This window comes from Lates calcarifer, linkage group LG10 (genome assembly GCF_001640805.2).
Source record: "Lates calcarifer isolate ASB-BC8 linkage group LG10, TLL_Latcal_v3, whole genome shotgun sequence".
In the NCBI taxonomy this organism is placed as follows: Eukaryota; Metazoa; Chordata; class Actinopteri; family Centropomidae; genus Lates; species Lates calcarifer.
The window spans coordinates 14,261,710-14,277,235 of NC_066842.1; the positions used below are offsets into that span (position 1 = coordinate 14,261,710).

The 15,526-nt window shown below is 44.2% G+C and overlaps 1 protein-coding gene across 1 annotated transcript in view; it reads right to left on the reverse strand.

Annotated features, from left to right (window-relative positions):
- grm3 (glutamate receptor, metabotropic 3) overlaps window positions 1-15,526 on the reverse strand; it is a 38,464-nt gene that overhangs the window by 5,266 nt on the left and 17,672 nt on the right. The window contains exons 6-12 of the mRNA XM_018663865.1: window positions 12,312-12,581; window positions 11,184-11,817; window positions 3,616-3,858; window positions 3,306-3,495; window positions 1,487-1,796; window positions 1,173-1,366; window positions 917-1,049 (exon numbers count right to left, since the gene is read on the reverse strand). Of these exons, the coding sequence (XP_018519381.1) occupies window positions 917-1,049; window positions 1,173-1,366; window positions 1,487-1,796; window positions 3,306-3,495; window positions 3,616-3,858; window positions 11,184-11,817; window positions 12,312-12,581 (1,974 nt within the window). The remainder of the gene's footprint in view (window positions 1-916; window positions 1,050-1,172; window positions 1,367-1,486; window positions 1,797-3,305; window positions 3,496-3,615; window positions 3,859-11,183; window positions 11,818-12,311; window positions 12,582-15,526) is intronic.

Consider the following 15,526-nt stretch of genomic DNA (forward strand, 5'->3'; position numbering starts at 1 on the left):
TGCGGTTAAAATCACAGCGCTGCACAGAGATGCACATTGGTAATCAATCCTTCAATATCTCCTGTGTGTGTGTGTGTGTGTGTATACACTTATGGTGCATGTTGTGAGTGGGTGGTTGTCCATGCTGGTGATGTTATGCTTCTACCTGACTAATCTTAAAGTCAGATTACAAGGCCAAAGAAATGCTTAGAGTGAGAGCAAGCGAGGGAGAGAGAGACAGAGAGAGGGGAGGGCGGTGGGATCAAATGAGCAGCCCTGGCATCAGCACTCTTTACGCCCTTTGATACAGTGCACTCTGTGTGTGTGTGTGTGTGTGTTTGTGGAAGCATCTGCTTAAGGCGTGTGTGTGTATATACTTAAGATTTGTATGGATCAGGTGAACACTCACTCCCCTTTGCTGCTAAATCTGAACATGTGTCAGCAGTTTGACAGAGCCTGTCTGTTTGTCATCCCAGTACTGCAGAGCTGGGACATTTGCCAGCAGGATTAGAGACTGTTTTAAGTTGCCACTACACCTATGTACTCACTGTGTTGTGACCTAAGTGCTTGTATTAATCAACGTTGAGAAGACAAAAAAAAAAACAAAAAAAAAACTGCTCACATTATAGGGCCTCACCTCCCCTTTGGCAACATAAAGCAGGTCCCCAGCAGGTCAATCATTAAATTGTGTGGATAAATGAGTGGTTCAACATACGTTTTGTTAATACCAATTTCATCCAGTTTTTATGGCAAGCTAAATTAGCTGCTAATGGTAGCTTCATATTTAGCGTACAGAGCAGTTTCAATCTTCTCATGTAACGTATTTGCCAAAGTGTCAAATTTTTCCTTTAGGATTAGGGGTTACATTTACTTGGGTGGGGGTCAGTTCAGTATTTGTGTATTGTAGTATTTGTGCTTGTGTGTGCAGTCAAAATACCCTGTAGTCGCTTGATGTAACATAAAAGATGGGAAGAAAGGCCAGCCAGATTATACAGGTGGTGTACATGGTGAATCCAATAAACTTGGCCTCGTTGAAGTTCTCTGGGCACTTCCTGGTCTTGAAGGCATACCTAAAGGAAGAGAATCATGTTTCTGATTAGACAGACCCCAAGTACTGATGGTGGAGACGACATAGCACTTTAGATGGAATCTTTCATGTAATGTTCAAATCGAACTAGCTGTGACGCACTTACACAGTACACAGGATGACCAGGAGCACATCATATCCCAGTGACAGCAGCATGCTGGAGTCGCGTACGTTACACTTGAGGATGACAGTCTGCCGTCGCTCTGGCAACGTGAAGCGCCGTGTCCCAGGAACCTCCAGCAGCAGCCACACTGACACCATCACTAACTGGACGGAGATTAGACTCAGACAGATGAACACCTGAAAAAAAAAGAAGACAGGGAGGGAGAGAGAGGTAAGATCATCAAGATCCACTGTCTGTCTGTCCATCCATCCATCTGACTGATACAGATGGATGGATGTGACGCTGCAATCACTCACCTGAGAGGATGGGCTAATGAAGCGTGGCCTTGCTGCACCCGCTCCGTCTTTCACGCCATTGAAAATCCTGGCGATTCTGTTAGTTTTGGTGAGGAGGGCCGAGTAGCAGACAGCGAACGACGTGCCTAGCCCGAGCCGCCGCAGGGCACAGATGGCGGGAGAGGGTTTGGCTAAGAAGAGGAAAGTCATGGCGTAGGACATGAAGACTCCTGAGAGGAGAATGTAACATAGCTCCCTGCCCGAAGCTTTCACCAGTGGTGTGTTGTTGTGGCGGATAAACACCCAGAACACCAGGCCAGTGCACATGAACCTGAGGATGGGAGGAAAGTTATGTAGCCAGACAGACAAGCAGTTTCATGAAGTCACTGTTTCAAGAGGTGCTTATGGACTCTTACACAAGTAGGGCTAGACCATCGTGTATATAACAAAATATATGAAAATAATCAGAAAATCTAATATCAATATACGCCCATGTCATCATCTAGATTTAGATATGGAGAGGCACAGGTAAAGTGGTCTACAAAATCAGGGTAACCGATAATTACAAATGTGTCTGGTACTGAGCCTCAGTTGACTACTTGCTACGCCCTGCCCCTGTAGTTACTGTTACTACGTTGGTACAGTTTAATAGTGGTAACATTAAACTAACGTTAACTTTGTTAACTAATTCTTTGCTATTAATCAGCATCCTCACCAGCTAATAATAACGAAGCAGCGTTGTTAATGTATAATAGTAGGCTATATATTTAGGTAGTCCTAGTATTGTGAGACTGATGATAGGAATGTAAGCTCAGACTCCTACTTAATTTTAACATTACAGGAGAAATGGCTTTTTGGATGAGAACTGCCTGATGTGTCTGGCAAACGTAAAGCTATTTGGGGTGATATTGGCTGGGGTTACTGGAGTGTAAACTTCCCCAAAATCCAATAAGAAGCAGGACAGAGGTGTTAATATTACCCTAAACTCTATTAGTATCCAGGAACCAGCTTCCACACAGTGAGGAAATACTGCACAGTGAATATGCTAGTTTTGAAAAGGGTTTTTGTTTAACATAACCTGTAACGCTATAAACTGATGAAAACGAATGTGTTTTTTGGCCTTGAATGTATGAACGTAGCTTGTTAGCCAGACGTGCCAACAATTGGAGCTTATGTTTGAGCAAATAAATCAATGTTTTATCCATTCTTCAATCTTTGGCTGATGTGTTTTTGATTTTGGAAAGGCTAGAAAAATGGCACCCTCCAAGCTCTTTAAATGTGTATTACTCTTATGAGTGTATTTCGAGTGCAAGGAAAATCCAAAGCTTTATAGATCTGCTGTTATAGTTGCTAAGCTATGATTGGATAACCACTGTTCAGGGGGCGGCGTTTAGAACAGTCAGTTCCCTTAAAGGCCAAGTGTGTAGGACTTTGTTGCATCTAGTGGTGAGATTGCAGACTATAAGCAACTGAACACCCCTCCCCTCACCGCTCCCTCTCCAAGCATGTAGGAGAACCACTGGTGGCCTTCAAGTAATGTAAAAATGCAAAAGGCCCCTTCTAGAGCCAGTGTTCGGTTTGTCCATTCCGGGCTACTGAAGAAACATGGCTCCATGGAAGAGGACCCACTTCCTATGTACGAAGGGCTCATTGTAAGATAATAAAAATCTAATTATTCTTACTTTCAGGTGATTGTACAATATTGAACACATAATTCTGATGATTACATTCCAGTTCTGCCAATACTTTCCCCCTAAACACAGCATTCATTCAACACACACACACACCTCTCAGGACAAGTCATAAACTGACATCATGTTGACAGCCCTTTATCACTCACCCTACACAGGCAATAGTAATTGGACCAATTGCCCAGGCATCTTCCCACATAATGTAGTCCTCAGGAAGGTCATAACAGGATGTCAGGTCGTCAGTGGGCCACTGGCCAGGTGCACAAGGCGAGCAGGTGAACTCATCAGCCAGGTATTCATGAGGCTCACAGGCTGTACAGATCCAGCAGCAGTACTCACCTGGGAAACAGGAACATGAACAGCAGAGTGTGACAGTCTGAGATTTTTCAAAAGGCGCTGCTGCTGGGTACAGTATGTCGATATGACAAAAAAGAACATTGTTGAAATTCAGTCTCCTACCTGCCTGCATTTTCTTCATCTCATTACGTTCGCAGGGGTCGCTGCATTGTGAGGTGGGCACCGCTTCTCTGGGCCAGTGAATCAAATCGCTGCTCAGACTCAGACTTTCTGCCCACTCGCCTACTGGCACGTAACCGTAACGATCGCCAGAGCGCTGGTAGCTGAAGATGTTGTATCGGCCCATGCCGTCCCCTTGGGAATCAAACTTCACTACTGTCTCACTGCCCGGTGGAGAGAAAGGGGCTGTGGGGGGTGAGAAGACACAAAGAAAGGAAAAGAAAGAGATAAGTGGAAAAAAGGAGATTAAAGCTAAACAATCACCAACAATCATCCCATTGATGTCTCATTGATGCCTCTTAAAAGCAGCAGTGAGGACAGAGACAATAAGCCATGGTCAGTTAAGCCTTAGGAGTCCAGAACAGACAGTGAAGGGCATTACAATAGTGTTTTCATTACTGAAGACCAGCCAGTTACAAAAGTATTTGCTAAGAGGCTATAAATGCCTGGTATGCTTGGTGATGTCTGAGTGTATCAATGGACTCCCATCCTTCCCTCAGGTCACATAGGGACAAAAACGCTGCTCAAAATTCCAATCTGACAGAGTTTATTACCAAATGCATCATTAACAAACAGCCCATAAAGTCATATAGGCATGAAGGCAGAGGACTGAATCCCTGAGCAGCGCTATAGCTACCCACACATTGATAGAATTAGCCTCTGGGTCTCTTATGTGAGGGAGGTACACTGCTGAAACTGCCAAATTGGTTTGTATACAAGTTGTTATGAAAGGATTACCATCTACCCTAAGGATGTGGGAATAGGAGAGATTGTAGAATTGGCAGGATGCTGAAACCATATAAAAAAAACAACAACCAAACAAACAAACAAACAAAAAAATCAAAACAACCAACAAACAAGGAGAAAAGCAGCTGAGGACAGGGAACAAAAGTAACTTTCTGCAGTGTTGGACCTGACAGTGCTGACACTTGGCCATTTTGACTCAGACAAAGTGTATGTCACTCCTACAGTGCCACTTCTGTCCTTATAGCAGAGAAATCAACTCTGTGCTGCTGACACACTGCACAGGGCTGTGTGTTATACGCTGCTGCCTCCCCTGTCAAATGATGATGTGGCTGGGGATAGTGCAGCGTACGCTAGGTTTATAAAGCATCATTCTTCAATATATAACAAGGCTCTCAGTCTTCAGTGTGCAGCAGCATTGATGGTACTGCACTGCTTTCCTCATATCTCTTGTGTCATTGGATAACTGAAGAAATCACAGGCCAAATTCTTTCACCAAACATACAGCAATGGGATCAGTGGAATGAATCGGATACAGATTGCGAATAACCTGTTGGGCTGAGAGGTGTGTATGTATGTATGAGGATGTGAGCGCACACATGTGTATGTGCAAGCTCCATTAGGTTTCACTTTACAGTGTGATGGTTAAGGTATTGCTCTGAGCACTGTGGGAGGCTGCGCTGACAGAACCAAAGCTCTGACCCTGCTGTTAGTGGTGTGTGTATATGAATGTGTGTGTACGCCCATGCAACACTGACAAGGGCTAAAGCTGTGCTATTGTTATGAAAGCTCAGTGTGTTCAGAGAAGAATGGCGTGTCAGATGACAGCAGAGGGGGTTAGGCTTTATGAAATCCATAAATCACAGAGACAGCACAACCCTCTATCTTTCTTCCTTCTTTCTCTGTCACAGGAAATTCTAAGTGTCAAGTCTTCTTTGGAATTTGGGGCTAAATGTTTAGGTGACAGCTAAATGAAAATGATTTCAATAAGAAGGTGCTGATAATATCTTCGGCAAAGAGGAGATATGAATCCATTATACTGCAAGTTGGCAGATAATAAAGTCTGCTAATAACACAGAGCAATAAGACAAGCTGGGCCTCCTCCTCTTAGACACCCATACACACTCGCAGAAACACTTTGCCACTAGCTAATTATCATAACTGCACCTTATTAGGACCTTAGATGTGTGCTGCAGCCTAATTAGCTGTATGTGGTAATTACGTGTAATACAGACTAAAGAGATAACGGTATTAGCCTACAGACCCATTTGAGGGTTCTGTATTGTCCTTGACTTCCCTCTAACAGATCATATTCAGAGAGCAACAGACTCAGAGGACTGGTTCCTGATTCCTTCTTATAACCAACATCAGTGACCTTGCTGACATGACAGAGTGGCTTATCAGGAAAGTGTATGAGGGTGCAAGTTAGAGCTGGTGAAGGCCACCAAGACTCCTCTGGTGACTGCTGAGAGAGGCAGCCCCGGTCCTTGACTGATGGACACCATTCTCTCTCCACAGCACTGTTCTGGGCTACATTTAAAAGTCTGGGGAGCTCTAAATTCCAGAGGTCAAAGGATTTTTGTTTTGTCTAAACAAGACGAGCCTTCAACAGGCAGGCAATGTGAGACTATACTTGTGTTACAATGACAATGCTAACATGTTCAGCAGGTATGTTTAACCATCTTAGTTTAGGTTGTTAGCATGCTAACATTTGCAAATTAGTGCTAAACACAAAGTGTTTGTGTGAGGTTGTCAGTTGTAGGATTCATCCTCTGGGAACCATGAATATCTGTTTTGTTTTGTTAATTTGGAGACAATCCATTGGATAGATGTTGTGATAATTTACAGGATAAGTGAAAAGTTTGACCTACTTGTGGTGTTACAGGAAAAATAAGATGATCACCAAAATCGGTCGGATTTATCCTCTGGGAACCATGAGTGTCTACATCAAATTTCACCATAATCCATCCAATAGTTGATGAGATTTTTCAGTCTGAACCGAAGTATTGGACTGACTGACTGGAATCTATAAAGCCATGTGTAACTAAAAAGCATTTCAATTTTGGCAGACGCACAAAAGACAAGTGAGGGTAGAGCAGGTAAAAGGACGTTTGTCCCTCTGTGTAATGTAACTCTGATGAACCATGACCTGAACCAATTTGATCATTTGAAGAATTGAGTGCGGTGACTGCTCCCTAACACTGGCTGGCGGGCTTGCCTGCAGTATCTTAACACGTACTGTAACACAACTTAAGCCCTAAAAGAGTGATGATTGATGATTCTGTGTCATCTCATCCATACAATACTTCCTGCTGGCCCAGTCCAGTCCAGCTGAGACCCACAGAGGGTTCAGCCCTCAGCACTACTCGCAGCTCTGAGTGACTTTACATGCCTGTGAGTTGTCATCAGGATTCAAAGGTGGAACATGCCCTCTCAGTGACATTCCTCTTGAAATCATCCATTTTGTATAGCTGAAGTACAGTGGATACAGTGTATCATTGGGTCAAGTGTCTTTTGTACAGACTAAAAGATTTCATTGCATTGATTTCCAAAATCTGCCCTACATCTTCAACAGCTGGTGCCACAGAATATAAAACAAATAACAGTACAAAAAAGAAGCTAAGAAAGTTAGGTGAGACAAACTTCTGTATAACAGAGCCTGACCAGATCCCTCATTTTTGTGAGACACTTAAGCATTCCTGCTAACTTGAGAAACACCTTATTATTCTAGCTTAATTAGAAGCATGGTGAAAACAGGCTTTTCATTCAGAAGCTGAGAAATTAATTATGTTCTCGGCCATGTCGGGCTAAAGCGAAGCCCAAGGGGGATTGTGGGTATTAAAGGCAGGGAGAGAGAGAGAGAGAGAGAGAGAGGAGGCAAAGGGGCTTGGAAGGAATAAGTAGGAATAAGTAATCCAAAAGTGGGGAGCGAGAGAGGCATACAGACTAATAGAGAGAGGGAGAATCTTCTCTTTGTGTGAGTGTGTGACTAAAAATTCAAAAGCTGGCTGTTGATTAGTTGTTGGCTAGGGAATAGAGAATTATATTTCCAAGCATCAATTCACCTGACTCCCTGATTTAATCCCGATTTAAGCTTGACAAAGTAAATAATGCGTCAAGGCTGTTGCATAAATACACACCTGTTCCAGGTAAAATATACAGATACAACACCTCTGCACTGTTAATGGCGTGACAGTCACGTCTTGCCCCTCTTTTCTATCGTCAGAGGGTTAATGACCATACACATCTGTGTGAAGAGAGTGTGAAGGGACACAGACACACACATCCCATGAGCATGTACAGATATGGACATAGGGATGCACTCACATGTCACAAACACTCTCACACACACACATGGACAGATCACATTAGCTATATTTGTTCTCTCCGCAGATTTGGTCTCCAGGGACAGAGGAGCTGCCTGGGCCACAGAGCAACAGGCCACAGGGGAATAGAGGACAGATAGGGTGGGGGGAAGGAAGTCTGGAACGAGGAACAGAAATGTATAGGAGGAAAGGTGCAGCAGTGGAGGGCTGAGGCTTGACAGAAAGAAAGGTGGTGAGATAGAGGAGACAAAAGAAGGAAACGGCAGGCCAAAAGGAGGAGGTGCTGGGAGGGAGGATGAGCCGGGAGACAAGATAAGGGCAAAGAAAGGAGGGAAGTGACAAGGGAGAAGAATATGGGAAAAAGAGGAGAGGAGATAGCAAAAGAGAAAAGCAAGAAACTGATGTGACGGCAGCAGAGATACAGGTGGACGCAGGAAAGCCTTTGGATGGTGGAATCAATAGAGAGAAGGTGAAGGATGGATGGAGGGATGAGCAAAGTGAAGGAGTGGAGGAACAAACCGGCGCAGAGAGGCGGTGGAGGCAGGAGAGCAACCTTGTGAAGTCTGAGTGGGATGTGCTGTTTTTGAATGTAGAGGGGGGGGAGAGAGAGAGAGAGAGAGAGAGAGAGAGAGAGAGAGAGAGAGAGAGAGAGAGAGAGAGAGAGAGAGAGAGAGAGAGGGTAGGACACTTTCTGGGTGAGAAAGAGAAAGGAGACGGAGAGATATGGGAGGATGGAGTGACGAAGAGTGAGAGAAAGGGAGACAGAAAGACGGGGTGTGACAGAGACAGAGAGACAGAGGGAGAGAGTGAGGAGAAAATGAGGGAGAGAAGGAGTGAAGGTTGTTCTCTAGTATCTAAACGTTGCAGTAAAGCTTTCTGCTCAATATGGCCCTGAAGGCACACCGCCTCTGCTAACACAGACATATCACACACACACACACACACGCACACACACACACACACACACACACACACACACACAACAGCACAGAGAAGGGGGAATATCACATCTATCACCACTATTTGAACAGAAGACTGCATGCATGTGTGTATATACTGATCTGTTTGCTGCAGATCGGGGAGGTGGGTGGGTGGGAGTTGAATGATGGCTTTGAGAAGTGTGTGGGTTGGGGGTGTCTGCAATTTCATGCTGGTAAAAAAAAACAAGCATTTCAAGCCGCCTCTTTGTTAAAAAAGCTGACTGTTTTGCACGTGTTCGTGTATGCGTCTCTTGTGCGTACGAACGTGCGCATTTTATGTTCGTCACTGTGTAGCTAGGCCTCATAAAAATGCACAAATGTGCCCCCATGTCTGTTACTAGTTGGTTGGGAGCAGTTCCCATGATCTACCAGATCACTTCAAGAATGGGCAATAGTGTCAGCTTCATTACCATAGCAACTAGCGAGATGAGACTAGATGAAGAGAGCGGCATATGAAAACACTCTCCTAACCACACAACATACTGCCTCAGTGCACCACATACGCTGTCAGTAACACATAACAACACAGCCCTATCACAGTTAAAGACAGCTTGCTGTGTTGTGAATGTAAAGTTAAAGACAGGGAATGGTAATTCAGTGAATTGGGAAGCATGACGGTGTAAGTAGAGATCATACTTTGATGCAGTGTTAAAGAGTTTCTAATGAACACACACTACATGTGTGTGAAAGAGAAGGGGATGGGAGTGAGATAGAGAGCGCTGAACAGTGTTGGTTTTTCCGCCTGCTACAGTTCAGACTGAGAGCACTGCGGATGGTGATGCTGCAGTATTTATACCCCTCATTCAACCTCAACTCACCTCAGCTCCTTCCTTCCATACTGTAGATGGAAAGATGTATATGTACAGCAGGGAGAGAGTGAGTCATTCAGGGCTGACCAAAAACTCAAAACACAACACCGCCATATTTCCCAGTTTAACTGTACCGCCACGTTCAACATCCTCTCTCTCATCCTCTCATCAAGACAGATTCTTTGGGCGTTTTTTTTTTTTTTTTAACTGATACAGCTGTTTGCCATGCTATCACCATCATCACTGACAATGAGCTGTGTAGAACTCGCGATCCTTGTACTCGGTGTTACTCTTTCCCCGCTGCAGAATAAAGACATGCGCCTCATGGACATACATCAATAGTGAAAAGAAGGGAGGGAGAGTGGGAGAGGGGAATGTAAGGGAGAGAGATGATCAGACATAGAGATGTAGGGAAGTCACAGCAGGATTCACACCTCTCCTCCTCTCCTCTCCTCTCTCTCCTCTCCTCTCCTCTCCAACTTATTCAACAGCATTTTTAAACTTGTGTAAATCTGCATATCTATTCACTCTCTCTCTACGCATCCTATAAGGGAGTGGTTATCAACTGTGCCGACCGGAGGCTGTGACTGCAAATGCCTTGACTATATCCTCTCACTCTCTCCTTCTCCCTCCTCTCTATCTTCCTCACACTCTTCCTTCTTTCTGTCTGCCTCTTCTCAGACAGAAATGCTCCAAGTCCTTTGATTTGTAGCAGAAATGAAGATGGGGAATTTCAAAGAGAATCCTCTTCTTCTGCTGACGCACGCTGTCCCACTCCGGCATTGCCTCAGTGCTCCCTTGTTCCTTCCCTCCTTCCCTCCCTATCTCTTTTTCTGTCTTCCTCCCTTTACCTTTCCCCAAACTCTCGTTTCTCATTTTAGTCTGCCTGTCAGTCTTATCTGTTAACTTCCTCTCCCTCCCCTCCTTCCCGCGTGTGATACCATTCTTTCGTCCTCCACGCGTTCCCCTCCTGCGTCTTTTTCTCTCTCTCTCTCCCCAGCGTCAAAGTGGCAAAGCTGCCGTGTTAGTGCTGTTTGTCTGGCTGTTTTGATGTCTGCTCCTGGTCACGGTTGGTGGAGGAATAAGCACCTCTAAACCGGTGTCAGTCCCCGAGACACGGCAGTTTATTTATAACGCTTCCTTTGTACGCCATCTGTCAGTCAAGCCAATCCTCTGTCTCTTCTCTCCCAATTCTTCAGAGACTGACAGACAGACAGGCAGCCTGCTATAGGAGCTATTATAACACACACAATCTCATTAGTGCGAAGGGAGAAGAATATGGCTGACGGATTAACTGAAGCTCTCTTTCCTCAAAGCAACTTTGTAGTGTCGTATCAATTACGCATGGGTAATAGGTGTCAATGGCAGGCTGGCTCTGACAATACATAGCAATTAAGCGGATTTGTCTCAGTACTTTTTATGTTCTGTGGCTTGGCTGCTTTGGCTGAGGAGAAGGACAACATCCCTGTGTTGTTCATGAGAGGACTGTTAACTAGGCAGAGTGCTCAAATTCCTGTCTATTTTTTTTTTTGCTATCCCTCCCCTTTCCTCCCCAACTTCCTCTCCAACATTCACTTCCTTTCACTCTTCATCCACCTTGAACGCCTTATCTAGGACTCTTCACTCTCTTTGCCATGCTCCAGCTGTCTTACCTGTGAAGCTGACATTAAGGATGTAATCCCTGTAGAGTCTGCGCCCATCCAAGGCCTTCATGCTGTCGCACAGCTTGGTGGTGTTGAAGCACAGACTCCGTTGCATATTATGAAGGGCATGAGCCATAGCATACACTGCGTTCACCACAAACATGATCTTTGACTCGGGTTCAAAGTTAGTCTTGTCCATTGACAAGTCCTTGTCACACAGTGGGAGGACAGGTCTCTCTCCTGGTCCAACACCTCCACCTTCACCTCCTCCTCCTCCTGTTCCTCCACCACCTAAGGAGCACTGGAATCGCTGCTCCCAGAATTCCCTGTACCAGGGATTACGATGGTTTTTGACCGGGTTCAGGCTGAGAAAGTAGTGGTTGAAGTCTGGCACAGGATTGGCGGCCAGCTCAAGTGTGATGGCTCCTTCAGCGGTGACCTCATTTCCCTTGACAATGCTTTCCTGTGCACCCCAGCCATCGCTGGCCACCCAAATGAAGGAGGTGTTAAGCCTGGCGGCAGCTGCCAGCAGCTCTCTGGCATCATCGCTGCGCAGAAAGAGGACGGCCACACGGGCGTTCGGCTTCTGCAGGAGCTGACGGATCACAGCTTCATAGGACTTCTTTGCGTTTGAACGCCCCACCTGGACACAAAGAGGACACTGAGGTAATAGCGAATGCGCTGTAGATGCTCCCTCTATTGTCAAATAAGTTTAAGGTCCCTATGTACAACAGTTTATCAGTATCATTCATAAGACTGACCAAACAAAAAATGTGTTCTGTACTTCAGTCTCACACCCTGCACCTCTGTAGCAAATGAGATGAAGATGAAAAATGTGACTGTGAAAGTACCCAGAATGAGTTCTTGGAGATAAGCTTTCATTTTCTGGTTCACAACTGATAACACCAGTGTAATATAAACCCCATTTGTGTGTAAGACAAGATAAGACATGGAGACAAACTTTTATAAGCTCACAAATTTAGCACCCTGTTCATTGTTACTGGTGCAGCTTCAGGCCATATATCAGTGTGACACTCCAGATTAAAAATTAGATTTTTTGAAATTTGGCTTTGAGCAATAGCTGCTCACATTCATGCAGATTGGACTGTGGAAATAAACTTATACTGCACACCCTACCTTCTCTGAAGTGGCGATACAGATGTTCCTCATGCGTGCCTCTTGCTCAAAGGCCTCTATACCAGTTTCGCCATAATCGCCCTCTGATGCCACAGTGGACACGTATGTCCAGTTGAAGAACCGCAGGATCTCGGCCATGGCTTTGGCCTGGTAGAAGTCGGGAGGCACCGTACGGGCGAAGTAATCATAGCGGGTTTTATCGCTGAGCTTGGCACTTGTCGACGCATAGCTTATCTGAGGGATCTGGAAGAGCCTGAGGAGATTGGCAACCTGAGAGGAGAGATAAAGAAAAATGAGACATAAATCAGATGAACTGACTGAAATGATTGAATTCCAAACCTAATTAAACTATCACAACTTCCTGATCAATCATAGGAGCCTAACTTTTATTATTAGTATTAGTTTCTGCTTCTGTTTCTCTAGCACATTTAATGTAGCTTGAGTTTGATTTGACCATAATCATTTAATTTGATATATAATGTGAATCAAATTTGATGTCTTAACCTCTGATTAATTCTAAGAGGGTATATCTTTAAGCAAAAGTTGTCCCCCACTTACAGCAGTCAGGTTCACCCTTCAAAAGCACAAGCTATAAGTCATGCCTGCATTCTGGATCTGCATTAAATTGAAGACTGGATGCAGTCAAGTAGCTACTTGTAGTGTTTACAGTGGAAATGTTTTGAGTGGTGGAAGCAACAGAGCCAATTACTGTACAGTTAAATTTAATGGGATGCCTGAAAGAAGTGTGTACAAGTACACACAGAGTGTGGGAAAGTGGAAGATACTCAGAAGAAGTGATGAAACATCTCAAAACAAAAACAGGGGGAAAAAAAACAAACAATTTTTGTGTGTTAGAGTGACAAAGCCTGTCTGTGTGGTGAAAAGTGTGGATTTCTTTCCCTAAGAGCTACACTAGAGTTAAACCTTCTATCTGCATACCAGATAATGCTTCCACCCTTTGAATGTTTAAAAGGTGCAACCATGAATTCAGAAAGTAAATTAAATAGTGTTTCAGTTCGTTGGGAGCTCCTGTTTCTAATACTGTCCAATGGGGCAAATCCAAACCCAAATGCACCTAAAACTAATCATCTGCCACACAACACTCACTGGAAACAACTTCAGCGCCTATGTACAACATGATTCTCTTGGTAGCTGGCAAGTAAAAGATTGTGAGACAACAGAGAAATAATGTGCATGTGAGTAATACCGTAGCGTTTTAATGAAAAATATTATTAACTGCAATAAAACTTCTCAACCGCAGCTATTTAAAGACATGCATAACTGCAGGGTTAGTGTTTTTGTGTCAAAGGGTCTGTATTGGAAAGCAGATCTTCATGTGTGTCAGGCTCTTCAGTTGAGCAAGTAATGAAAATTTGATCAAAAATGACTGGCACGCTGACAAAAACTTGAAAATAAGACCCACAAAAATAATTGGAATGATCCTTTAATAAATGTATTTTTTTTCATCAAAGGAAAAATTAGAACATATTATAAATTTGCTGCTGATAAGAACTGCTTCATGCATAATGTGATTATTTAAAGATAAAAGACAATGCAGCAAGTGTAGGAATACATGCTCATGGAGAAACATGAGATAATACACACACACACGCACGCATACACACACAGAAGTTCAATAAATCACTGACTCATGCATTAGTGATGGACATCATCTGGGATCTACTGATGTCCATATAATATTCCCTTTTACTGTTGATTGGGGTTTGGTCGTGTTCGCTTCATTACAATTTTAGTCACAGACGCCAAAACAAACAGTGGAAATATAATTGCTACACATACTCATGCCACACAAAGACATGTAAACATACACAATCAAACATGTGCACACACGCAAATAAACACAAACTACACAGCCATTCTGTTCGTGCCTCAGTTTAATCCTTTTAGAGCGCATCACTCTGGGCTTTTTCTATATTTCATTCACAGCTCAGTTGATGAGCTGTTTTGACAACATGTCAGAATCTCATTAGACTAATAATGTAGAAGATTAGGAAACACACTCACATACATATACTGATGCGCAGAAAGACAGGTTGACACATGCGCAAGCACCTGCACTGACGCGCGCACACTCGCGTGGACGCCTGCTTATATTCCGGGGCAGGTTTTATGGTTTTAAGATGCCAGCTGACTCAAATGTCAGGGAAGGTCACGCTGCAAAGTGTAACCACATTGCTCCATTACCTGCCGCTGAACAATGACCACAGCTAGCTAAGAGGCCTGTCTGCGGGGACACAGAGAGTCTACTCTGTTAGTGAAAGATGCTCTCCCTCCTTTGAGAGAGGGAAGGCAGATGTACTGTAGGAATGGGCTGAATATGAGAGATGAGTAAAGAAAAAAAAATGAAAGGGAAGGAGGAAAAAATTGGTGCAGTGGAGGGGTGCTGTGTGTTTTCTGCTTGGAATGCAAGTCACACACACGCACACAGACACAAGGAGACACATACGCAGGCATGTACGAGCAGAGGGGAGGAATGACGCCTGCTATGTAAATGCCTTCGAGGCATTGGAGTTTAGTTGTGCATGGTTAAACATAAAATAATTCCCCATTACTTCATTTAGAAGCAACAGACAGACTGGCCAAGTAGAGAGGCATGAAGGAGAGGGGCTGGATTAGCCTCCCTGGCAAGAGATCAGAAAGCAGAGCACAGTCCGGGTCTCGTAAACAGCGCTGCCCTCAGAAAAAGACAGGTAAAAACAACAGCAACGGCAACAAAGGGCAACAAGAATGAGCTGCGAGAAAACAAGGGATAATTATGTGTGATGAAGGACAAGAAACAGAGCAGATATGTTAACAATGGCTGCCCCAGGAAGGAGGAGGAGAAGAAGGGGGCTGAGGTCAGCATACACAGAGCTCTCCCCAAATAGCCGGGAGGGACGCCTCTGAATGCATATAAAGGAGGAGAAAAAAGAAAAGTAGGCAGTGATGAGAAGGAAGAGAGCAAAGATTTAAGGGACTGGGGAGAAAAAAAAGAAATACATAAAATGGGAGAGAGAGAAGAAGGGAGAGGGTGAGAAAGAGAAGACAGAGAGACAGTTGCAGAGATTAGGGATTTAAGGACTGATAGGAGGAGGCTTTTGTGCAGTCACAGAGGAGTAAGGGAGAAGGAGGTTTTATGCTAAACTATGCAAATTACCCAGCTCTGTGACAAGTACTACAAGAGCTGGGGAAACACACAAGAACACACCAATGGA